Source organism: Macaca nemestrina, chromosome 9 (assembly GCF_043159975.1).
Source record: "Macaca nemestrina isolate mMacNem1 chromosome 9, mMacNem.hap1, whole genome shotgun sequence".
Classification (NCBI taxonomy): domain Eukaryota; kingdom Metazoa; phylum Chordata; class Mammalia; order Primates; family Cercopithecidae; genus Macaca; species Macaca nemestrina.
In genome coordinates, this window is record NC_092133.1 from 9,239,951 (window position 1) to 9,265,769 (window position 25,819).

General features: G+C 51.1%; 1 protein-coding gene across 6 annotated transcripts in view; it reads right to left on the reverse strand.

Annotated features, from left to right (window-relative positions):
- The window catches only part of LHP (phospholysine phosphohistidine inorganic pyrophosphate phosphatase), a 153,304-nt gene that overhangs the window by 118,970 nt on the left and 8,515 nt on the right, over positions 1 to 25,819 (reverse strand). For all 6 annotated transcript variants that reach the window (XR_011607588.1, XM_071068962.1, XM_011721925.3 and 3 more), the window contains exons 2-3: positions 13,217 to 13,404; positions 8,554 to 8,707 (exon numbers count right to left, since the gene is read on the reverse strand). Coding sequence is in view for 5 of the 6 variants with exons in the window: in XM_071068962.1 (XP_070925063.1) it covers positions 8,554 to 8,707; positions 13,217 to 13,404 (342 nt within the window). In the remaining variant the exon portion in view is untranslated. The remainder of the gene's footprint in view (positions 1 to 8,553; positions 8,708 to 13,216; positions 13,405 to 25,819) is intronic.

The window sequence follows — 25,819 nt, forward strand, 5'->3', positions numbered from 1 at the left end:
ACGCATGCAGAGTTATTAACTTGGTACCCTGCATGCAGAAGCTGCCCCGATGAGATAGGAGAATATTATTATAAATAACCGCTCGCCCAGGCTGACACAGGCAATAAGATAGAAGCTGAGGGAAGGAAAAAATGAACACGGTCCTGTTCAATTTGGGGGGTTGAAATGTGTTATGTGACCACCTGGGGTGTGAGAACTGAGCTCCCCGGGAGCTGCCCCGGGTCTGTGCGTTTCCTCCAGCTTCGCCACTCCCGGGGACTCTGCCTGTCCCTTTCTGCCCGGCCTGACACCTTGAAGCTGTACAAGCCACCCGGCCACTCCTGTTGGATGACCCGCTCACCCCTGGGCATCCTCCACTGCCTGCCTCAGACGCTTCCCGGCTAAACTTACAAGCTGGGCTGCAGGTACCGGCTTCAGCCAAACCTGGGCCTTGCCAGGGCTGGTCCCTTACCACTCCCCTGTTAGGCATCTTTGGAGCTTGGAGTCTGTTTGTTGAAGGTGTGGGCATCTCCTGTAGTGACGAGGGCTTGGGACTCTCCACATGAACCGCAGGCCTGTTCCACAGCCTCTGAGGCTCTGTGCTCTGCGGTCACGACACAGGGATACAGGCTGGCTGGGATGCTGTGAACAGGCTCACAGAGAGGGGACCTGAAAATGCTCTCCTTTTTAGAGTGACCCCCAAAAACAGGCTTAGAAATCTCTAAGTTAATGTCTTAGACGCAGACTTCAAACGTATATTTTGCATTTACATGGCCTAAAAAAGTACTGCCTTTTCTTTTCCCAGTTGGACAATCAGCCACTTTGGTCTGATGATTTCCTGATTTTCTGGACCCCTGGTGGGGTCCAGAGTTCTCAGGAAATGGTGAGGGGACACCAGGTTCGGGGGTCTCCACTGGCTGCTGCTGCAAATGGCCCAGGTTACCTTTGTTCCCCTTGGCATTAACGATCCCAGATGCTCCACAGCCCTTTGCAGGACTCGGGGACACTCCCAGCCCCAGGCCTGCTCCCCAGGGACTCACAGTCTGGTGGGGAAGCACAGAAGCCCACAGAAAAATTCTCAAGGGCAGGACCCAGGTGATGGGCAGTCTGCTTGAACAGGGCGGGGGACAGGCTGGGGACAGGGAGGGAGGAGAGGCATGGAAAGCTGAGACTAAGTTAAAAGGAATGAAGGGGAGGTCCAGGTCCAGGGAGCACCTTGGAATCTGCTGAGCACCCTGCTGAGGACCAGAGTGGCCACGCCACCACAAGCAAGGCCCTCTGCAGGCCCTCGAAGGCCACGACCCTCGTCCCCTCCTGCCCACCTGTGCCAGGAGAAGGAGGGCATGGAGGTGGGTAGGCAGGGCCTCCCTAAGGAAGTGATGTGTGGAAGTAAGCCAGGACGGAGGAAAGAAAGTACCCCACATGGGAAATGCTTACCCAGCAACAAAAGAAAACCTGAAATCAGCACAACTACTCCATTGTGACAGGTACAGCTCTGTTTGGAGCTGAGGATTCTGGGGGCCTCTGGGCCCAGACCCCTGTCCCTCAGCTACCCTGGGGCCAGCTGGAGGAGCTGGAGGTTGGGTGGACGGGAGCAAGCACCTCCCATCATCTGGCAAAACCTCCCAAGGGGACCCACGCGTGCCACTTCTGCTGGCCTCATGTTCCCTGCAGCCTCTTCTAAAGTGAAAGAAACCTGGATTTTCTTATGTTTAAATTTAGTCCTGGATGGGATTTTTAAAAAACTGAACATGCAACTTAAAATACACAATCAAAACCTTGTCTTTGCATGCTAATCTTTAGAGTCTAAGGAGAACACAAACTTCCAGAAATCAAAATGAGAAACTTTTAACATTTCTTTTTTAAAAAACTGAATCTGGGCTTGATTTTATAGTGCCCAGAATTTTTCTTTATTCCTTATTCATTCAGAAAAACAAAAAGGCATTTTGAGGCCAACTGTTACCTGAAAACATTTTTTTAGAGACACAGCAAATATAAGCACTTAAAAATTTTTTTAACATGAAGCCCTGGTCATCTCCACACACACGAGATGCGATGTATTTCTCCTGTGACTGGTTTAACCCAGCCAATGGCAGCCCCACTTAGGACATGAATGTTCTAGCCACAAAGAGGAACCCGTGGATGCTGGAAAGAAAGGGGGAAGCCCGGGAGGAGGAGTCAGATGCGATTTTAGGCTTTATTCTTCTGCCGTTTCCGATTATTCAGCACAGCCTCCCTGCAAATGACCACTTGACCTTTCCCAGAAGAGCCATTAACCTTCCATAGTCTGTCGGGTAAACAGCTTAATTTTCTGAGAGCGGCATGACAGAAGAAATTACAAAGCCAATTCCCACTCCCCGGTCCAAACAGATGCCAAATGTAAATCACTCCATTTCCAGGAGAGGGACAGTCTGCCCTGGCGCCTCCACCCGCTGCTCCTGCCTCCTTGGTGGGAGCCGCTCAGCCTGTGCCCCGGCGTCCTGCAGTGTAGGACAGGCCTTACCAGCAGTGACCCACAGCCGAGGACCGCACGGTGATGGCAGCTCTTTGCGGGTCCTAGGACTGTCCTGAAAAGCTGGGACCTAGCCCCTAAAACTGCCAGTTCCTTTCTGTGGTTTTTAAACAGCCAGAACCCCCGTCAGCAGAGATCCCACTCTAAACAAATCCTTGTCTACTATGACATTTGCTGCAGTATTACAAAGCTGAAAGCGACTGCTTCCATTTTTGTTTTTTTCCTTTTTCAACAGTGTAACTGTTCTGACTATTATTATCCACGATCTGGGATAGTGGTTTGTAATAATTATGAGACTACTTTTTTTTTTTCTTTTTTGTAGAGATGGAATCTTACTATGTTGCCCAGGCTGGTCTTGAACTCCTGGGCTGAAGCCATCCTCCCACCTCAGCCTCCCAAAGTGCTGGGATTACAGGCGTGTGCCACCAAGCTCGGCATGAGACATCTTTAAAGAAGAAAGTGTTAACACTGACGAATCACAGCAGAGCTTCTTCCTTAAGCTTGTTCTCTAGTGAGGTGGGTGTTGGTGACTCAAAGGCCTAATGAGTCAGCCCGGGGAAATGAGTGAAGAGGCCAGGTTCTGTGGCTTGCTCCATAGCAGCGACCTAAGTTGCAATGGGTGTAAATTTAAAAAGGGACTACAAGGGTTAATTTAATATGTCAACTTGGCTGGGTCATGGTGCCCAGATATGTGGTCAAACATTATTCCGGATGTTTCTGTGAAGGCGTTTTTGGATGAGATTAACATTTAAACTGGTGAACTAGGAGAGTACATTCCCTTCCGCAGTGTGGGTGGACCGCATCCAACCAGTTGCAGGCTTTACTAGAACAAAGACTGATCTTCCCCGAGCAAGAATTCCACAGCGCACCGCCTTAGGACTCCGCGGCCATGCGCTCCTGAGTCCCCAGCCTGCCAGCCCTACCCTGCAGATTTTGGACTCACCAAGCCTCCACAGTCAATCTCTCTCTATATCTATGTTCTGTAGCTTCGGGCTTCTCTGAGGAACCCTGACTACATACAGGACACATTTTATTTATATGAGAAACACACTAGAAATTTGTAGTTACTATAAAGAAAATCCTCTGATTTCTTGAAACATCTTTCACTTGCCCGTTTTTAATAGAGACAACAAGCGTGAAGAAATACTTCTCTACTTTGAAAAAAACAACAAACGGCACATGATCAATGGCAACTGACTCTGCGGTCTGGAGACAGGGACAACAGGGAGGGGTGGGGTCTGTGGTAAACTGAAACTAATGGAGGCAGTGGCTCCAGCCACGCCGCTGTGTGTGCAGGAATGTGAGGCTCAGTATCTTCAGACCTTCTGATTCTTCAAAGAATCCAGAAATCTGGATATTTTGTTGTGTAAAATCTCCCCATTTTTAAACACAGCCTCAAAAATACATTTAAGGTTTTGTTTGTTGTTTTTTTTTTTTTTTGAGATGGAGTCTTGCTCTGTCGCCCAGGTTGGAGTACAATGGCATGATCTTGGCTTACTGCAACCTCTGCCTCCCAGGTTCAAGCAATTCTCGTGCCTCAGCCTCCCGAGTAGCTGGGACTATAGGCGTGCACCACCACACCTGGCTAATTTTTGTATTTTTAGTAGAGATAGTGTTTTACCATGTTGGCCAAGCTGGTCTTAAACCCCTGGCCTCAGGTGACCTGCCCACCTTGGCCTCCCAAAGTGCTGGGATTACAGGCATGGGCCACCGTCCCCAGCCCACATTTAAGGCTTGTGTGGGCAAAAAGTCTGCTCTACAATGTAGCTTAGAGGTAACAAGCACAGGGTCCGGGGTCGGCCATGCCCAGGGGCGCTCCTGGTCCTATCAACACTCAATGGCTAGGGACAGCAGCTTATTTCATCTCTTGTGGCCTAACACCCCCACCTGCAAATCGGCAATGACCTGCCTAGAGCCCACAAGGTTGTAGTCAGAATTACACAAAATGGGGTACACAAAGTGCATGGCAATGGCCAATGGCCAGATAAAAAGTCCCTCCGTCTGTTCCATCAGTTGGTCCCATACAGCAAGCAGAGGCAGTAAGCACTGTCACCAGAAGCTCCAAAGCTGGAAAACGCTTCCTCTGCCATGGCCGCGGAATTCCCACACTTCACGAGAAGCGGAGGTAGACACTCCAAAGGGTCCTTGCAACACTAGGAGCCTGCGATTCTAGAATTCTAGCTGCGCAGAACCCTGTGATTCTAGAATTCTAGGCTGTGCAGAATAAATCTGTGCAGCTTTCTGGAAACAACTTGGCAACATGCCTCAAGAACTTCAAAAATACTTGTTCTGTAACTGTATCCGGAGATGTCATCTGAAATGCACCAAGAGGCTCATCACAGCCCTACTATGGTGAAAAACCAGGAACAATCTAGATGCCATTAGCAGGGATCAGTTAGAAAAAAATTGCCCTTTCCAGCCCTGGACCCTACAGCCGCAGAGATGTTGATGCCTAAGAAGAACCAGGCTGCTATTTATGAACTCCTTTTTAAGGAGGGAGTCATGGTGGCCAAGAAGAATGTCCACCTGCCTAAGACCCAGAGCTGGCAGATGAGAATGTGCCCAACCTTCATGTCCTGAAGGTCATGCAGTCTCTCAAGTCCTGAGGCTGCATGAAGGCAGTTTGCCTGGAGACACTTCTACTGGTACCTCACCCACCCGGGTATCCAGAATCTCTGTGATTACCACCATCTGCCCCTGGAGAGGGTGTCTGCTATCCCATGCCACAGCCATCTGGAGACTGGCAGGCTGCGGCCTAAAGGTCTGGAGCATGACTGACCTGCAAGACCCACAAGAGGGGAAGACACCCACAGATGAGGAGAGACACCCACAGATGGGGAGAGACACCCACAGATGAGGAGAGACACCCACAGATGGGGAGAGACACCCACAGATGGGGAGAGACACCCACAGACAGAGAGGTACCCACAGACAGGGAGAGATACGCACAGACAGAGAGGCACCCACAGGCAGAGAGACACCCACAGATGGGGAGAGACACCCACAGACAGGGAGAGATATGCACAGACAGAGAGATACCCATAGGCAGAGAGGCACCCACAGACAGAGAGACACCCACAGATGGGGAGAGACACCCACAGATGAGGAGAGATACCCACAGATGGGGAGAGATACCCACAGATGAGGAGAGATACCCACAGATGGGGAGAGACACCCACAGACAGGGAGAGATACGCACAGACAGAGAGATACCCATAGGCAGAGAGGCACCCACAGACAGAGAGACACCCACAGATGGGGAGAGACACCCACAGATGAGGAGAGACACCCACAGATGGGGAGAGATACCCACAGACAGGGAGACACCCACAGACAGAGACCCCCACAGAGAGAGACACCCACAGATGGGAGACACCCACAGACAGACACCCACAGACAGGGACACCCACAGACAGACACCCACAGACAGAGACACCCACAGACAGGGACACCCACAGACAGACACCCACAGACAGGGACACCCACAGACAGACACCCACAGACAGACACCCACAGACAGGGACACCCACAGACAGACACCCACAGACAGAGACACCCACAGACAGAGACACCCACAGACAGAGACACCCACAGACAGACACCCACAGACAGGGACACCCACAGACAGACACCCACAGACAGACACCCACAGACAGAGACACCCACAGACAGACACCCACAGACAGAGACACCCACAGACAGACACCCACAGACAGGGACACCCACAGACAGACACCCACAGACAGGGACACCCACAGACAGAGACACCCACAGACAGACACCCACAGACAGAGACACCCACAGACAGACACCCACAGACAGGGACACCCACAGACAGACACCCACAGACAGACACCCACAGACAGAGACACCCACAGACAGACACCCACAGACAGAGACACCCACAGACAGACACCCACAGACAGGGACACCCACAGACAGACACCCACAGACAGAGACACCCACAGACAGAGACACCCACAGACAGGGACACCCACAGACAGGGACACCCACAGACAGAGACACCCACAGACAGACACCCACAGACAGAGACACCCACAGACAGACACCCACAGACAGGGACACCCACAGACAGACACCCACAGACAGAGACACCCACAGACAGAGACACCCACAGACAGACACCCACAGACAGAGACACCCACAGACAGACACCCACAGACAGAGACACCCACAGACAGGGACACCCACAGACAGGGACACCCACAGACAGACACCCACAGACAGAGACACCCACAGACAGACACCCACAGACAGGGACACCCACAGACAGACACCCACAGACAGAGACACCCACAGACAGAGACACCCACAGACAGACACCCACAGACAGAGACACCCACAGACAGACACCCACAGACAGAGACACCCACAGACAGAGACACCCACAGATGGGAGAGACACCCACAGACAGAGACACCCACAGAGACACTCACAGAGATACAGATACAGAGAAACACCCACAGACACCCACACACAGAGACACTCACAGAGAGAGACACCCACAGAGAGACACCCACAGAGAGACACCCACAGATAGAGAAAGACACCCACAGATGGGGAAAGACACCCACAGATGGGGAGAGGGACAGACACCCACAGACAGAGACACCCACAGACAGATGGAGATACCCACAGACAGAGAGAGACACCGACAGAGAGACACCCACAGACAGAGAGAGACACCCACAGATGGAGCACTGTCACCCCTGGTGTCAATGAGAAAGCTGAGGCTGGGGCTGGGTCAGCAACCGAATTTCAGCTTAGAGTATTTGGTCGTGGATGTGGTCAGCCACCTCAGTAAATTATTTTTGCATTGAATAAACTTATAAGCAGAAAAAAAAAAAAGAAAGAAAAAAATTACAAGAGGCCGGGTGCGGCGGCACGCCTCTAATCCCAACACTTTGGAAGACTGAGGCAGGTGGATTACAAGGTCAGGAGATCCAGACTATCCTGGCCAACATGGTGAAACCCCGTCTCTACTAAAAATACAAAAATTAGCTGGGTGTGGTGGCGGGCACCTATAATCCCAGCTACTCAGGAGGCTGAGGCAGGAGAATCACTTGAACCCGGGAGGTGGAGGTTGCGGCGAGCTGAGATCACGCCACTGCACCCCAGCCTGGGTGACAGAGCGAGACTCAGTCTAAAAAAAAAAAAAAAACAAGATAGCCACACAACAGATAACCATGCCCCAAGACATATCCATTTGCTGCATGCTAAGTCATTCACAAATATTGTTTGGTGAACAATAAAAAACGGGTGACAAAACAAGGTCAAGTGTGACACCAACGCTGTGAACACCTCCATCCATAATGGTCTGTTCGCACAGGAAGCCACTTGTGAGGACATACACCAAAATAGTGACAGGTGTTTTCCTCGTGCAGTGGGACTAAAAATATTTTCTGGTTTCTTCTTTTGCTCATCGGTATTGTCTAATTTTTCTTCAATGAACATGTGCTATCTCAGTGTAAGAAAAATGTTAAAAATAACCAACACTGTTTTGTTTAAGAAAGAGATGGCAAGGCACATGCTAGAGGCTCAGATAAAACACTGATCACAAAATCACACCTTTACAGAGACAGTGATCTGTGGCCGGAGACTGTCAGTGCCCAGACTGGGTAGGCCTCAAGCCTATTTTTTACTAATGAGACAACCCTGGAGAGCATTCTCCAACATCCTGCTGCACCCTATGCAAATGCACCTTCTCCTTCTTTGTTCTAAATTTGGGACAATCAACACCTGGCCTGTGAGATCTCCAGAGGATCTCCATCTGCAGTGACACCCTCTCCTAGTCTACACTCCACGTGGAAGCCTCATCAACCGGTTCCTGAAGACAGAGCGTTCCTATTTCCTAAAGAAATGATTAAAGGAGAGGAATAAAGAAATGAAGAGAGAAAGCATGAAAAAGGGAGGGAGAAGAAGGTCACCGGTGCTCCCCCCACATCCCCTTCTGCTTCCTTCTCTGCCTGATTCCACACGTCGGAGACTAGCACAGCCTCATCTAAAGCACTGAGAAATGACTTTCCCTGGAGCCAACTTACCCTTTTCCCAGTGATATGAGCACAGGATTTTCCAGCTCCATGAGCACCTGGAAGGCGTTATTCATGTTTTGATAAGAAAAGCTTTCTCCTGCGTCTGCGATTACCACACAGTTTGGGTTGGATGTGTCGATCTGATCAAATTCTGAGCGAACTCCTGGAAAGAGAGAGAAAGAGTGCAACGGAGCCCTGGGAGGATGTGGCCTACCTCCCCGTCTCCTACAGGGACACCTTTCATATGTCCTCCCCCTTTCTCAGATGCATTTCTTTCTGATCCTCACAGCTACCATGGGAGGTGGCCACAGAAGGGTGTTATTCCTATTTGACAGAGGAGGGAATCTGGCTCCTCACAGAGGCCTTATGAGGAGAAAGGTGGACCCACCCAGGACCCTCCATCCCAATACCGCATCAGCCCCAGGAGCTCCCTGAGGTCACTATCACAGGCAGGAAACCCACAGCTTTGCAACTAAGAAGGAAAATCTGCTCAGAAGACACTGAGAGCCTGCAGCAAGAGGAAACGGGGCTGCCTGCAAGCCTTGGAGGGTTGGCACTACTGGTCCCAAACTGTAAGAACCGTTGACACGGCCAGGCGCGGTGGCTCAAGCCTGTAATCCCAGCACTTTGGGAGGCCGAGACGGGCGAATCACGAGGTCAGGAGATCGAGACCATCCTGGCTAACACGGTGAAACCCCATCTCTACTAAAAAATACAAAAAAAACTAGCCGGGCGAGGTGGCGGGCGTCTGTAGTCCCAGCTACTCGGGAGGCTGAGGCAGGAGAATGGCGTAAACCCGGGAGGTGGAGCTTGCAGTGAGCTGAGATCCGGCCACTGCACTCCAGCCTGGGCAACAGAGCGAGACTCCGTCTCAAAAAAAAAAAAAAAAAAAAAAAAAAAAGAACCGTTGACACATTTCAGGCGACCCCACACATATGTTCTGAAGAAAAAGCAGAATTCCATCCCCACAGGCCCAGTTCACCAGCTCCCTCAGGAAACTCTCTTCCTCCTTCTCCTTCTTTGTCTTCTCCCATTTTAAATTAAAATAGGAAAATTTGCAAGGATACATCAAATCATTGGCTTTGTGTCTTCAGATCCTAGAAGAAACATGCTGTCATATCTCTTAGGATTAGATGTCGACCTTTCTAAATTAAAAATAAACTGAGGGCAGGCATGGTTGCTCATGACTGTAATCGCAGTACTTTGGGAGGCCAAGGTGGGCAGATCACCTGAGGTCAAGAGTTCGAGACCAGCCTGGCCAACATGGTCAAAACCCTGTCTCTACTAACAATGCAAAAATTAGCCCAGCCATGGTGGTGGGCACTTGTAATCTCAGCTACTCAGGAGGCTGAGGCAGGTGAATCACTTGAACCTGGGAGGCAGAGGTTGCAGTGGGCTGAGATTGTGCCACTGTATTCCAGCCTGGGCAACAGAGTGAGGCTCTGTCAAAAAAAAAAGAAAGAGAAAGAAAAGAAAGAAAAGAAAGAAGGAAGGAAGGAAGGAAGGAAAGAGAGACAGAAAGAGAGAAAGGAAGGAAGGAAGGAAGGAAGGAAGGAAGGAAGGAAGGAAGGAAGGAAGGAAGGAAGGAAGGAAGTGAAATACCCAATGAGATCCCATTTCATACCCACCAGAATGGTGAGAATTAAAAAGACTGATAACACCAAGGTCTGGTGAGGATACCGAACAGCTGCAACAGATGGAAGAAGTGTAAAATAGTACAATCCATCTGTAAAAAAGGTCTGGCAGTATTTTATAAAGGTGAACATACACGTACCTTTTACCCAGTAATTTCACTGCTAGGTATTTACTCAAAAGAACTGTGTAAGAATGTTCAGAACAGATTTGTTCATAATAGACTAAAACTGGTAACAATCCAGGTATCAACAACATGTGAATGGATAAACTGTAGTCTGTTCACTCAATGGAATACTATTCTGCAATAAAAATGAACAACCCTGCTGATACAAGCAACAATATGGATGAATCTCAAAAACATTGTGTTGGGTAAAAGAAGCCTTACACAAAACACTACTGTGATAGAAAGGGTTAATTCTGCAGGACTAGGTTGCTCAAACCCTGTATATTCCAAAAAAGGCCTGTCTTCAGGACTGGCTTCTAGGAGATAACCTCTGAACCACGGCAATGTCCTACCTGATAAGAGGGGTTTTGTATGCTCGAGGCCTTGGGCCCTGCTCTCTCAGTCTGGCCAGATCATTTATGCTAACAGCTTGGCTTATGGTGAACACCTGTTTGTGTATGTCTGAAGCCCTGGCCGAGCTGTATCAGTTTGGACTCTGCGGGGCTGGAGACTGAGTTGCTAAGGTCAGTCACGCAGGTGCCAATGTCTACACAAAAACCCTGGACACTGAGGCTCCAGTGAGCTTCCCTGGTGGCCAGTGCTTCCCACGTGTTGTCATACATCATCGCTGGGAGAATCAAGTGTGCCCAGTAGGACTCCACTTCGAAGGGACAACTGGAAGCTCACTCCTGTCTTCTCCTAGACTTTGCCCCACGTGTCTCCTCTCTTTGCTGAATTTAATCTTTATTCCTTCATGATAATAAGTCTAACTGAGAGTAATACTTTTTCAAAGTTCTGTGAGTCCTTCTAATGAATCATTCAGCCTGGGGGTAGCACTGGAGGCCCCAGTACATTTATATACTGTATGATTCTATTTCCATAAAATTCTAGAATAGGAAAACTTATTTATAACGAAAAAAACCCAAACACTGGTTGCCTCTAAGGGGACAGGAGGTGCAGATCGCCTGGGCAAGGCGCGAGGTAGCTGTCAGAGCTGTCAGTGATGGGGATGGTCTAGCTCTTCACAGGGCTGGGTTCCATGGGTGCATGTATTTGTCAAAACTCAGCAATAGTACACTTGAGGTGTGTACATTTCATTGTATGTATATTTTACATCAACAGGAAAAACTGTAAACAAATACCGAACTCTAATGATATGCTGAAGTGTTTAGGGGAGTATACCTGTGTCTGCATTTTACTCTGAAATGCATCTAAATAATAACATGGACAGACAGATCGAGGGATGGACAGATATAAAGTGAAGAAAATATCAAAAAATGTCATTGACAACCTAGGTGAAGGGTATAAAACTATGCCAAGTAAGGCAGGGGGCGGTGGCTCACTCCAGTAATCCCAGCACTTTGGGAGGCTGAGGTGGGTGGATCACCTGAGGGCAGGAGTTCAAGACCAGCCTGGCCAACATGGTGAAACCCCATCTCTACTAAAAATACAAAAATTAGGCAGGTATGGTGGCACGCACCTGTAACCCCAGCTACTTGGGGGGCTGAGGCAGAAGAATCGCTTGAACCCGGGAAGCAGAGGTCACAGGGAGCCAAGATCATACCACTGCTATACTCCAGCCTGGGTGACAGAACGAGACTCTGTCGCAAAAAAATAAAAATAAAAAATAAACTATTCCAAGTAAAAATTACTTGAACTTTGTTGTATGCTTGAAATTTTTCATAGAATGTTAGACAGAAAATCCACCAATGATTGAAAAAAAAAATTCCAAGTTTGAAAACAAGGGTCTAGTTATTGAAAACACGGATGCAGGATTACAGCTGAGGAAGGGCATTCATCCTCCCTCCAGCCTCCCAGCTGTGTCATCTGCTTGTCTGATTCACTGGCCAAGGCCACCCTCCAAGCAGATGCCCACCTCCCTCTCCTGCTGGCTTCTTCCAACTCTGTTCCCAGGTCCAGCAACCCTTTTCTGAAGGATAGGGGAAGATAATTTTTCTTAAATCTTCTTTCTTTGAAGACCATGTTCTAAAGACACTAGCAGGGATCCTAAATTACGGAGAAAGTGTTTTGAGAAACATGATTTCTAAAGGCCGGGCATGTCAGCCTTCACTGGCACCAGGTCTATGAAGTCAACATTCAGGCTTTACAGGGGGTACCCGCCACTTCTTGAGAGCCCCCGCCTTGCCCTGGAAAGGAAAAACCATGCTTGCCTCTGCCTAGTGGTTTGTAAAAAAAAAATATCAAGTGCAGAGGAAGGAGAAGGCGCAGTGGACCAACGGAGAAGTGTCTGGAATTGCTAATGTCTCCTCTTTTTAAATATTCAGGAGGCACCAGATAATATTGTTCCTTCTGCTTCATTCCAAAACAACCTCCCCACTGAGGGTCAAAGGGGCTCTCTGTTCTTGCATTCAGACTAAAATCAGGATGCAAACCTTGTTCCTACAGCCATTTGCAAACTGCTCCAAAGAGCAGGGCTGGTTTTCACATAGTTCAAGGCTATGGCGCCAGACGTTAGAAGCTATGGACCTCAATGTAGCTTCTCACTGATACTCTCTTGCTCTCTCTCTCTGTCTCTTTCTCAACAGGAGCTAGAACTCCACCCCCTTGACAATTCCCTGGTCCCTTGGTCCATCCTAGATCAGGAAAGAGAGCTTAGGACGTTCCTCCCAGGAGCCATCCAGAGCCTGCTCTAAGGACCCTCTGGTGTGAGGCCAAGGAATGGATGGGGCTGGGTCTTAACTTGCCCCCAGCACCCAGCAGGAAGTCTCATAAGGTTTTTGCACCCCGCCCATGAGTGTTGGTGGCCTAGCTCAGTCAGCGGTCCAGCCCAGTGAAAGAGGCCCTCTGCACAGCCCCCACCCTGGGAAAGGGGAGCTTTCACCCCCGTGAGGTCCTGGTGCCCAGCAGGCCTACCGTCGTGGATGAGCAGGTATGGTCGCAGGCCTCGCTCCTTCAGGATCTGGCAGGCGGCCGGTGCCGGGGCGGTCACCTCCCCCTCAGAGATGTCAAATCCCAGCCTCCGAAGCTGCCCCACCAGCTCTGCCCGGGACTTCTGTGACTCATTGGTGCAGAACCTCACCTTCAGCCGGGAGCCCTTCAGTCTGCAGCAAGGGAGACACAGGCCCGGGCAGTCAGTACATGGAGTGTGGGGCCTCTGAAGGAGGCTGCGCGGTGCTTCTCGGAGGGCATCCAGCAAAGTCCAGAACAGGCCAGGCCACTGCGAGCCCCTGAGGGGGCCCTGGCTGACCCCGGGTGTGTTCAGACTGAGATTTCCGAGCCGAAGCAGACCCCTTCTCAGAGGACCCCATACCACGCCCCAACTCTTTCCATCCTCACTGGACTTCATACACCTGAGGCTCCCTGAGGTTCCCCACCTGACCTCCCTTTTCATTGCCTCTCCCCCTGCCTGGGATGCAGCTCTGGCCCCCCGCATCTCCACCTGTGCCACTTCTTTTTATTTTTATTTTATTTTTATTTTTGAGACAGAGTCTCGCTCTTGTTGCCCAGGCTGGAGTGCAGTGGCATGATCTCAGCTCACTGCAACCTCCATCTCCCAAATTCAAACGATGCTCCTGCCTCAGCCTCTAGAGCAGCTGGGATTACAGGCACCTGCCATCGCACCAGGCTAACTTTTTGTATTTTTAGTACAGACGGGGTTTCACTGTGTTAGTAAGGCTGGTCTCAAACTCCTGACCTCAGGTCTCCCAAAGTGCTGGGATTACAGGTGTGAGCCGCCGTGCCTGGCCCACCTGTGCCACTTCTACCCAGCCCCTGAGAGCCATGCAATACCTCCTCTCCACAATCCTGCTCAGCCTGGCTAGGGGCCACCTCTGAGTGTCCACAGCTATTTCTCTGTCCCTTTCCACCACACTTAGCATTTCCACTTGTAAACGAGCTGCACACATCTACGCCTTACTAACTCTGGATCCATATTTCCCAGAAAGTACAAAGGCAGATGGCCCAAGACAAGGTTTGTCTTCTCATCACTGTCAATGGAGAAAGGTTTGCCAAAGTCATCAGGGACACCAACTATTCCGGAACGGACAGACAGGACCTCGACCCTGCTCAAACCCAGCCTGGAGGTCTCATGAACTTGAGGATGCTGCCACTGGCCGGCGGCACCGAGCTTCTTCCCTCCTGACTTCACAGGAGACCCGTGAATCCAGGCTGCACCTGGGCAAGTTCTCAGAATGCACCAAATGAAATAACATCCACCCTTCTGCAAACTGTCACTGAGCGCCTACTATGTGCCTGGCACTGGCCTGGTGCACAGAGCTATAATCGTGAGCATGGACAAGGTCCTGGATCTCCAGGCCACTATCCAGGCTGGGGTAGGAGGAGGGCACCAAACAAGAGACCCCATGAAGGAAGGGCAATTTGTGACTGATAAGAGAGAGGCACTATTGCAGAACACAAACAGGGTGAGCAGACAGAGGGTGACAAGGTGGGGTAGGAAGGCCAGGGGAGGCCTCCCTGGGGAAGCAAGAGAGACAGCCAGGATGTGGTGCTTCTGTGCAGGGAGAGCAGGCTGGAGGACCTGGCGCCCACCAGGAAGGGACCCGAGCACGTCAGAGGAACCTGCAGAGGAGGGTGGGGTGGGTCACTCAGACCTGGGGGGAGGGTGACAGGCCGGACCTGGCTCCCTCACCCAGATCACAAGAGCCCTCCCTGGACAAACCGGCCCCAACAAGGCAGTGGTCATATCTGACATCTGCATCAAGCTGCAGTGTGGACTTGTGGAAAAGACATCAAGCTGCAAGTCCAAGGGCCGAAGGTTTTAAGAAACCCTAGTAAAATTAATCAGCCATGCTAATTGCATCCGGTGCTGTTCTCAGACAGGTCCCGAAACACACACATTTCACTGAGCTCCAAAGATGCAGACGTCTTGGCTCTTCACCTGTTCTTTCAAACTGCATATTTTTTACAGTCTAAGCAAAACAGCAATACAGTGTTAAATGCGTAATTTAAAATTTATAGAAAATACACAGAGAGGAGGCATGTGCTCAAGTTTTGTTTACAGATGTGGCCCCAAGGAAAGGAATACACGCACATTCAACCCAGTTACTAGAACTACAGCTTGAAATCAACTTCCATCTGAGCAAGTGAGACCCAACTAAAAACTCAACTCAAACTGAACCCAGAGTGAATGGCATGTATCCATGTTATGGGTGAGGGACTGAAGCCCAGAAATGTCAAGGGCTTTCTGTTCCCCCTCTTGAGCCTGAGACTTTGGAGGTGGAGCTGATATCTACTCACAGTGGAGTCAGGAACAGGAAATCGGCACTCTGGAGCTCTCCCGAATAGTGGGGAAAGGACACAGCCCAGGGTGGGGTCTTAAAGACTGGGGATTCAGGCCCAACTGGAGACCTGAGGGACGGACAAGGAGATGGCAGGAAAGGGCAGGCCAGGTGGTGGGAGGGGCAGCCCACCTTGCGCACAGGCAGGTGTGCACTGGCCCCGCCCTCTCGGATAGAAAGAGCTATCCGAGCAGCGTGGGGTATGTGGAAGGTGGAGCCAGAAAATGAGGCTGGAGTGGAGAACCACTGAGAGGGCAGATAAGGCAGAGCACGGTGGCTCACGCCTGTAATCCCAGCACTTCGGGAGGTTGAGGTGAGTGGATCACTTGAGGGCAGGAGTTCGAGACCAGCCTGGTCAACATGGAGAAACCCTGTCTCTACTAAAAATACCAAAAAAAGAAAAAAAAAAAAATAGCCGGGTGTGGTGGCGGGCACCTGTAGTCCTAGCTACTCAGAAGGCTGAGACAGAAAAATCGCTTGAACCCAGCAGGCGGTCACAGTGAGCCGAGCCACTGCACTCCAGCCTGGGCCACAGAGTGAGACTGTGTCTCAAAACAAAAGCAAAAACAAAAATACAGGCAGATAAGCCAGGCACGATTCCCCACGACTGAGGGAGGGCCCCAAATACAGCCCTAAGTGGTAGTGACAGCTATTGGGAAAAGGTGGCAGGACTCAGGCCGATGTCCCCTCCTCCCACCATCCTGTGTGACATTGCCACACCCTGTCTGTTTTTGTTTATAACACTAACCAGTGTCTCCAGTCATCTGATTTATGCATCTGTTGTGTTTCTTACTGGCCTCCGAACTCCAGGAGTTTAGGCATGAATCTGCTGGGGTCTCCACGGCATCCCTGGGGCTTCCCACAGGGCTTGGCACTTCACAATCCCCCATAAACATTTGCTGAACGACTGACTGATGGAGAAGTCTAAATGACCTCACCCGCGAATTCCCTGAGGGTGTCCTGAGCCTGCAGCCTCCTTACAACCCCCACCAGAAACAGACAGGCCTCAGTGATGAAAAACATGTTTCTGCGCTGAAATAAGCCTCCAGACCCCCAGTGTTGGAGCTGACAGGTGCAATTTAGGAAGAAATGTGTAGATCTGCTGACCACATAGTGAATGCAGACAAGAGGCCGGCAACGTCTTCTTCAATAGCACAAGTGATTCATTCCTTTCTTACTATTTGTCTTTCCTAATCAGAGGTTTATGAATTATCAATTATACTTAGTGGTTAATTGCCCTTCATAAAGATAGCTTTTTTTTATTTTTAAATTAGGCAGTTAATATATTGTAACTAATAGCATCACCTTGTACATTATGGATAGATCTCCATTGATTGGCACCTGGAATGTGTGACTCGCACCCAAGTTAATGGAGCAGTTGAGTGAAGAAGTGCAGGGGGTCCCTGGGGACTAATTATTGCTAATGAATGATGATGTGACCTTCTCAGAACAGTGAGCAATCGATGGGACAGTGAGATGACAGTGCCTCACATCTGTTATTCCCAACACAACTTCAGATGTGGATGAAAGATGAGTAAGTCACAGAACTCACTTTGGGACTCTTAAGCCACTGGCCTCCTTTGAAAATGCCAACATAAGTTCATTCAACCTATATGCTCTTATAATATCAAGTACTAGTTTTAGAGATGAAATCTGTCCCTGAAAAATCTGATGTGAAATGCTAGGGTAAGTGCCCTCCCGTTGGGTTCTGTCTTTCTGTGCCCTGGACCACACCCCCCTTTGAGCCGTCACCAGAGACCCATTCTGATCACCAGGGACCAGCCCCAGGTTGCCTCTTCCTTATTTTAAGTTACTGAAAATAAAGTATGCACTATTGTTTAAAGAGTAAAATATTAATACAACATTACACTGAGCCTTGCCTCTGGATAAGGACGGTGGTGTCACTCAAGATCCATGATCTGATTTTGTCCTCGTGCCCAAGGTATTTGCTGTCCCTTATGCACATCCCCAAGGGCCAGGTGCCTGGCTCACAGGTGGCCCTCAATAAGTCGTACCCACTGGGCAAATGAGCCTATGAGGCAAGAACCATTATCTCCACTCTAGAAGGAGAAGATGGAGGCCTCAGGAGACAGAGACCTGACCAAGGTCACACAGCTTGTAAGCAGCAAGGCCTGTGAGCCCAGACAGGGAGTCCTAACCCCCAATGTGACTGCATCTGGAGATGGGGCCTTTGTGGAGTAATTCAGGTAAAATGAAGGCATAAGGGTGGGACTTCCTCATGATAGGACGTGTCCTAGGAGGAAGAGACACCAAAGAGCACTCCTGCTCTCTCTTTCCATGAGTGCACAAAGAGGCCGTGTGAGCACACAGCAAGCCGGCACCTGCTTACAAGCCCAGAAAAGGGATCTCACCAGAAACTGGCCATGCTGACCCCTGATATCAGCCTTTCAGCCTCCAGAACTGTGAAAAAATGAACGTCTGCTGTTGAAGTCCTCCATCAATGGCACTTGTTATGGCAGCCCAGGCCGACCAGGACAGCTGAGGAAGCAAATCCTTGTTATCCCTCAGTGGGGCCTGCCACAGGATGTCACAGACTTGGCCTTGGGAGGCACGGAGTACAAGAATTCCAAAATATCAGGAAAGCCCTAGTCAGGCACAGCTCCAGGACCCCAGCAAGCCTTGCAAAGAGCTGCATCAAAAGCCCCTGCAAAGAGGGACAAGCCCAGCTCTGGGATGGGCTGTTTCCCACCCCACCACCCAAGAACCTTGGGGAAGGGGCCTTCTGCAGGGTCCTGGCTGTCAGACAGCCCCTCTGAGACCATGGCCCCCACCTCAACACGCTGCCTCCTCCCCAGGAGTCCCATGAGAGTGGGGATTTGCTCCCATTTCCTGTGGCCAAACTGGATCTTTTTTTTTTTTTTTTGAAACAGAGTCTCACTCTGTCAGCCAGGCTGGAAGGCAATGGCACAATCTTGGCTCACAGAAACCTCCTCCTCCCGGGTTCAAGCTATTCTCCTGCCTCAGTCTCCCAAGTAGCTGGGATTACAGGTGCCCACCACCATGCCCAGCTAATTTTTGTATTTTTAGTAGAGATGGGGTCTCACCATGTTGCCCAGGCTGGTCTTGAACTCCCGATCTCAGGTGATCCACCTTCCTTGGCCTCCCAAGGAAGGCCTGGAATTACAGGCGTTAGCCACCGCGCCCGGCCTAAGCCACCACGCCCGGCCCAAACTGGATCTTTGAACTGACCTTTACCTCATCTCAGCAGGCCAGGAGGAGCCTCTGAGTGACAACGTCGCCTGGGGCAATTACCGAGCATCAGATGAACCGGCCCTTACAAATCACCTCGGACTCTCCACATCTGCTGGCTGTCGGCATCTGCCAGGAGCACTCACCCGCAAATAATGAAAACCCTCTCATTACTGTTCCACAGCAGGTAAAGTGTTAGGACAATTATTGGACATCCTGAGTGACCTTGGGACAGCTCAATAGCTGGCCTTCTGGGGACCGCCGAGGGTCTTGAGGCTGGAAGGAGCAGGGGCTCCCTTGGAGGGGAGGCTGGGCAGGAGGTGGGGGGCCGCAGGAAAAGGGCAGGATGAGCCCCTCCCAGCTGGACCCCCTGCCCTCCAGCCCTGGTACTGGTCACCTTTGTGTGACCCAGAGGCCCTCACAGCACCCTGAGTCCTTGCCTTCACGCTCCCCTGGGGGCTGGCCCTGATCATCCTACAAATTAGGGTTCACATGCCTCTTTCTCCCGGAGGCCCCAGAGCCATGCACCCAGGCAGGTCCCATCCTCCCAGCTGTGCTCACACTGCCCTTGGTGCTGCTCTGGTCCTGCCATCACCACCTCCCTCCTCTGCCTCCTCTGCAAGCCCGGGGCTCGGGGCCCGGGAGGGCAGGGCTCTGTCTGCTCAGCACCCCCACCATGCCTGGTGCCCAACCACAGTGGAGCCAAGGTCAGCACCTGGGGACACCCTGGCACAGGACCAGCCCCATCCTCAGCGACCAGAGCCTTGGTTTACCAAGAGAGGAGTCACCCCAGCATCTCCTGTGTAGGGATGAGGGGCAGTGGGCACCCAGGTCAGGGTCTCGGAGGCCAGAGAGGGGCCACCAGGTTCTCAGGAGTACATAGGGCTGCAGGGAACCCTTGGGGTCAGTGTCATCAAAAGGCTCAGGTTGGCAGCTCATAGGTCAGAAGGGCGGTCTGGCCCACAGAGTGAGGCTGGAATTTGAGAAATGTCATCTCACGGGCTCACAGGTGCCGAGACTGGCAGGCGGTGACTGGCCCTTTCCTGCAGCAACTTTGCTGGCTGCTCTCAAGAATCCCGTCCAAAATCTACCCAGCACAGTACCCAGTACCCAGCGTAGTAGGTGCTTTACTGGGAGAAGCACCTAACTGACCAAATTCCAGATCTGATGGGCCCGCTTGGTAATGGAGAAATTCACAGCCAGAGGAAAGGGGTGTGGAGGCAGGGGGGCAAAGGGGTGGAGCGTTGGTTCCCAGGGAGCGGGGTTGGGAGGGGCAGCACTTCCCCACATCAGACTTCAGACTTCAGCCTCCCTAACTCCCAGCCTGCTCCTGCCTCCCAGTGCCACGTCACAGACATCACCTGGTGCACTGGAGGGTCCCTATTACTACTGAACCAGTGCAGAGAAATACAAGCTCAACACCTCAGTTTCCTCAGGGAGGGGAAAGGACATTGACCACCCCCTTTCCCAGGGGTTGTAGTGAAAGGAGATGCAGGCGCAGCACTCAGCAGCCCCAGTGGCACCGAAACGTTTGTTTTGTTTTGTTTTGAAATGGAGTCTTGCTCTGTTGCCCAGGCTGGAGTGCAGTGGCACGATCTCAACTTACCACAACCTCTGCCTCCCGGGTTCAAGTGATTCTCCTGCCTCAACTTCCCGAATAGCTGGGACTACAGGCGCGCACCACCATGCACGGCCAATTTTTGTATTTTTAGTAGAGACGGGGTTTCACGATGTTTGCCAGGCTGGTCTCAAACTCCTGACCTCGTGATCCGCCCCATCTCGGCCTCCCAAAGTGTTGGGATTACAGGCGTGAGCCACCGCACCTGGCCTTGAAATGTTTTTAATAACGGGGCCTCTGGGCAGTGCTAGCCACTGTCTGATTTTCAGATCTTCAGTCGCTGTCAGCAATGGAGATTGAACATGCACGTTTGGAGAACTGAAACCCACAAAGTGCTCATTTCCTCCAAAACTCCAACTTTCCAAAACAGAAGGTTGAGCAGGAGCCCCGTAAGCAGAGCAAAGTTGTTTTTCAATAGAAATAGACAGTTATTCACATACGCCCCGGGGATGCCCACGCTGATGTGGGGATGAGCCCACCCTGTGCCCCGCACCATGATGCACACCAGCTTGGGCTGGGGGACAACCTGCAGGTAGGAGTAGCAACAGATCGGCATCTGTCCCCCAGGAGTGGGGTCTGGCTTCCCACCCTGGCGCGCGCACAAGGCTCGTGGAGTCTTGAGCCCCAGCCATAAACAGTGTGATGGTGGTGCCCAGCCTTCCAGCTCTCCAGGGCTGTCATGAAGGAGACGAGGTAAAGGCTACACACAGCAGAGACGCCATGGGCCCTTGGCACGGGGCAGGCCTCACACTGGCTCCAGCTGAACCTGCTGCACTTGCTCCTCCTTCCAGCTGACGGGCCAGGGCAACCCCAGCAGTGAGGCGGGCAGCCAGCTGCTCCCTGGCCCCTACCCGCGGACCCTTCCCCATGGTCTGCTAGACGCTGTTGAGCAGCTGCACACAGTCTTGTGTCATCAGTGTCCAAAGTTTGAATGGAGAGAAGAGACGCAGTGACGCAGGAGCTGGGCCCTAGCTGGGCCTCCTGGTCTTGGTCAGCTGGGCAGTGACCTGAGCGGGGCGGCAATGAGGTCACGCTGGGGCAGGCCCCCAGCTAAGGCCCTTATAAAACACGCAGCACACCTTCCCGTACCTGCGCCTCCTCACATGCCCGCACAACTCCCATCTAGAGTGTTCTCTGAAGTGCCTGTGCCACGGAGCCCAGATCACAGGAACATGTTGATCCCATGAGCATCGATGTCCCAGGAATCAATAAACACAATTTAGAATCAAGTGCATGGGAATCGGCAGCCAGAGACCTTGGAGACCACATAGCTCGAGTGGCTCACTTCACAGAGGGGGATACGAAGGCCCAGAGGGACAGGAAATGCCTCGTGGCACATGGGGCTGGAGGGGTGGGGATCCTGGGTCCTTTCTTCCACTCCTCAGCCTAGAAGCCTCAGCAGCAGCCCCACGTCCCCGAGGGCCACGGCGGCTGCAGGGGACAAAGGCCAGGCCTCTGTAAGGTGGGAGCTTGGCTCAGGAAGCAGACGCACCTCCTCCCTGTATGACTGTGGCTTGTCACCTAACCCTCTGCAACCTGTTTCCTCACCTGTAAAATGAGGCACTAACAGTAGCTACTAGACAGGGCTGTCATGAAGATCATATTTTTTATTTATTTCTTTTATTTTATTTTTGAGACGGAGTCTCACTCTGTCGCCCGGACTGGAGTGCAGTGGCACGATCTCGGCTCACTGCAACCTCTGCCTCCCAGGTTCAAGTGATTCTCCTGCCTCAGTCTCCCAGGTAGCTGGGATTAAGGGCACCCGCCACTATGCCCAGCTTATTTTTTGTATTTTTAGTAGAGATGGGGTTTCACCATGTTGGCCAGGCTGGTCTCAAACTCCTGACCACCGGCTCATGCCTGTAATCTCCAGCACTTTGGGAGGCCGAGGCAGGCCAGGAGTTTGAGACCAGCCTGGCCAACACGGAGAACAACATAGTGAAACCCCTTCTCTATTAAAAATACAAAAGTTAGCTGGGTGTGGTGGTGCACACCTGTAATCCCAGCTATTCAGGAGGCTGAGGCAGGAGAATCACTAGAACCTGGGTGGCAAAGGTTACAGTGAGCTGAGATGGCGCCACTGTACTCCAGTCTGGGCGACAGAGCGAGACTGCATTTCAAAAAAAAAGACATGAGAAGCACCTGGCACATTTCGAATACTAAATAAATGGCAGTAATTACTGTGGTGGTGACAATGACAACCACGTATCTGACAAACCCAGTGTTGGGGCAGGTACATTTTGAGAGGAAGCCAGGTGCCCGGGGAAGCAGGCCAGCAGGAGGAGCCCAGAGTGCATCGCCCAGGGGCACCTTTAGGAAGAGGGGGAAGTTGACACCAGCAGGGAGCCCAGGGCGAACTGAGCCCCAGCCGTGGCTACAGCAGCGCCTAGTGAGTGGCTCCTCCCCCACCGAGCCCCACCGGCATGTTCACGTCAAATCCTCTCGACAATCTGAGAGGTGGGTTCAAGTTTCCACTTACAGATGGGACCCACGGTTTGGAGATGGGACCTGTGGTTTGGAGATGGGACCTGCGGTTTGGAGGGGCTCAGTGACTTATCTAGGGACAGAACTGGGATGAGAATCCTTTTATGTTAGCCTCATGGAAATATAAACAGATGTGGACAATACAGCTCCATGAGCAGAACTGTGTGCTTCGGTTTAGCATGTGCGCTGAGTTCAACAACTACAAGACTTCGTGTGGCCGGGCACGTTGCTTCATACTTGTAATCCTAACGCTTTGGGAGGCTGAGGTGGGCAGATCCCCTGAGCTCAGGAGTTCAAGACCAGCCTGGGCAACATGGCAAAACCTTGTCTCTACTAAAAATACAAAAATTGGCCAGATGCAGTGGTGTGCACCTGTAGTCTCAGCCACTTTGGGGGCTGAGGTGAAAGGATCGCTTGAGCCCAGGAGGTTGAGGCTGCAGTGAGCCAAGATTGTGCCACTGCACTCCAGCCTAGGTGACAAAGTGAGACCCTGTCTCAAAAAAAAAAAAAAAAAAAAAAGGTCTGCTTATTGGCAAAACAACCCACTCTTCAAAATTATTTGCCCCTTCAACAACAAAATGCTTCTTTAGCTCCTGGATATGGAATAAGTACAACGTTGGCTTTTATCTCCTCATAGTCTAAGGTAAAAAGGAAAAGAAAACAAAAACTTAAAAAAAGGAAAACGTTGGCATTTGTTTGTTTTTGCTTTTTTGAGACCGAGTCTCACTGTATTGCCCAGGCTGGAGTGCAGTGGCGTAATCTCAGCTCACTGCAACCTCCACCTCCCAGGTTCAAGTGGTTCTTCAGCCTCCTGAGTAGTTGGGACTACAGGTGCACACCACCGCACCCAGCTAATTTTTTAATATTTTTAGTGAGATGGAGTTTCACTGTGTTGGCCAGGCTGGTCTTGAACTCCTGACCTCAGATGGTCCACCTGCCTCGGCATCCCAAAGTGCTGGGATTACACGCGTGAGCCACCTGGCCCAGCCCAAACGTTGATTTAGGAGAAAATATTTCACTTAACTCTTGCAGCCTTGGTACAGGAATTACACATAGGAAACTGGGGCCCTTGAGGCGCAGCCATAATGGGGTGACAGAAGGCTAAGGGACTTCCTTGAGGCCACATGGCAACTATGGGGCAGAGCTGGGATTGGAAACCCACGTTCTCACAGTAGAGTTGGCACCTGGCACTTTATGTGACCGGATGAAGCTTTGCAACAGGTAAGATGTGGTACCTGCCCTGGCAGAAGCAGCAGCCCTCACTCCTTCTCGAAAGGTGTCTGAATAAGTCCTCTCACTTCTGTGAGTCTTACGTTCCTCCTCTACAAGCTGGACAGCAACGTGCCTGTCGCCGGGCGCCTGGGAAATCACCCTGCACACCACAGTGGGCAGATGTGGCACTGCTTTGCCAATATGGATTCTTGTACATTGTGGGGCACTGGGGGTAGGAGCAGGATTCCATTCATGAGTTTTGTAACTTGTGCCACACTCACTTCGTAATTGGCCAAGGGCTTCTAACCAGAGGCAGCACCTGCAGGGTAAACCAATAATCCTGTGCCAGACCCACCCTGGCTGCCCTTGATTTTCACAGGGTGACCCCTGCCAACCAAGGCTGAGATCGGAAACTGAGAAGCAGACCTTACTCCTGCCATTAGAGCCACGGCAAAGCCTCCAAGCAGCCATCAGATTTTCCTCAGTCTCCTTCCATACAGTTCAAGTTTGTGATTCTGTTATGACTCTACCCTAGATATATGGGGGTGGCTGTGTTTCCTTTCTTTGTTTTTTCTTAACAAAAATGTAAGTTTAGGCTGGGCGTGGTGGCTCACGCCTGTAATCCCAACACTTTGGGAGGCTGAGGTGGGCGGATCACCTGAGGTCAGGAGTTCAAGACCAGCCTGGCCAACATAGTGAAACTCTGTCTCTACTAAAAATACAAAAATTAGCCGGGCGTGGTGGCAGGTGCCTGTAGTCCCAGCTACTCAGGAGGCTGAGGCAGGAGAATCGCTTGAACCCAGGAGGCTGAGGTTGCAGTGAGCTGAGATCGCACCACTGTACTCCAGCCTGGAAGACAGAGCGAGATGCGTCTCAAAAAGAAAAGGAAGTTTATACACATTATTCTACAGTTTTTTCACTTGGTATATGCAGCACTCATGTCATATAAACTAATGTCAGCCCAAACAGAGTGAACTCATTCTTTCATAGCTGCCTAACAGTCTGAAGTCTGGATAAACCAGAGCGCATTCACTCATCCCTCCTAATAAGCTCACTTCCAGCACTCACATAAACTTCTAAGCATATACACTGTGTCGTGCAGTTCACTGCCGCAGGCCTCAACATGTTTTTTTTGAGACAGAGTCTTGCTGTGTCACCCAGGCTAGAGTGCAGTGGCAAAATCTTGGCTCACCCCAACCTCTGCCTCTCGGGTTCAAGCAATTCTCATGCCTCAGCCTCCCGAGTAGCTGGGATTACAGGTGCACACCACCACACCCACCTAATTTTTGTATATTTAGTAGAGACGGGTTTTCACTAGGTTGGCCAGGCTGGTCTCAAACTCCTGACCCCATGTGATCTGTCCGCCTTGGCCTCCCAAAGTGCAGGGATTACAGGCATGAACCACTGCACCCGGCCCAACATTGTTATTCATAAAAACACTTCCTTCATTTTCATCAATTGACCTCAGAAGAAACATTATAAATTTGAACATAGAACACATATTCCATTCTGAGCTAGGCACGGTGGCAGATAACTATAATCCCAGCTACTGGGTAGGCTGAGGTGGAAGGACTCCTTGAGGCCAGGAGTTTGATACCAGCCTGGGCAATACAGTATGATCCCGTCCCTATTAAAAATAATATACTATTCAAACATCATTCATATATATATATACACACACACATACATATATAG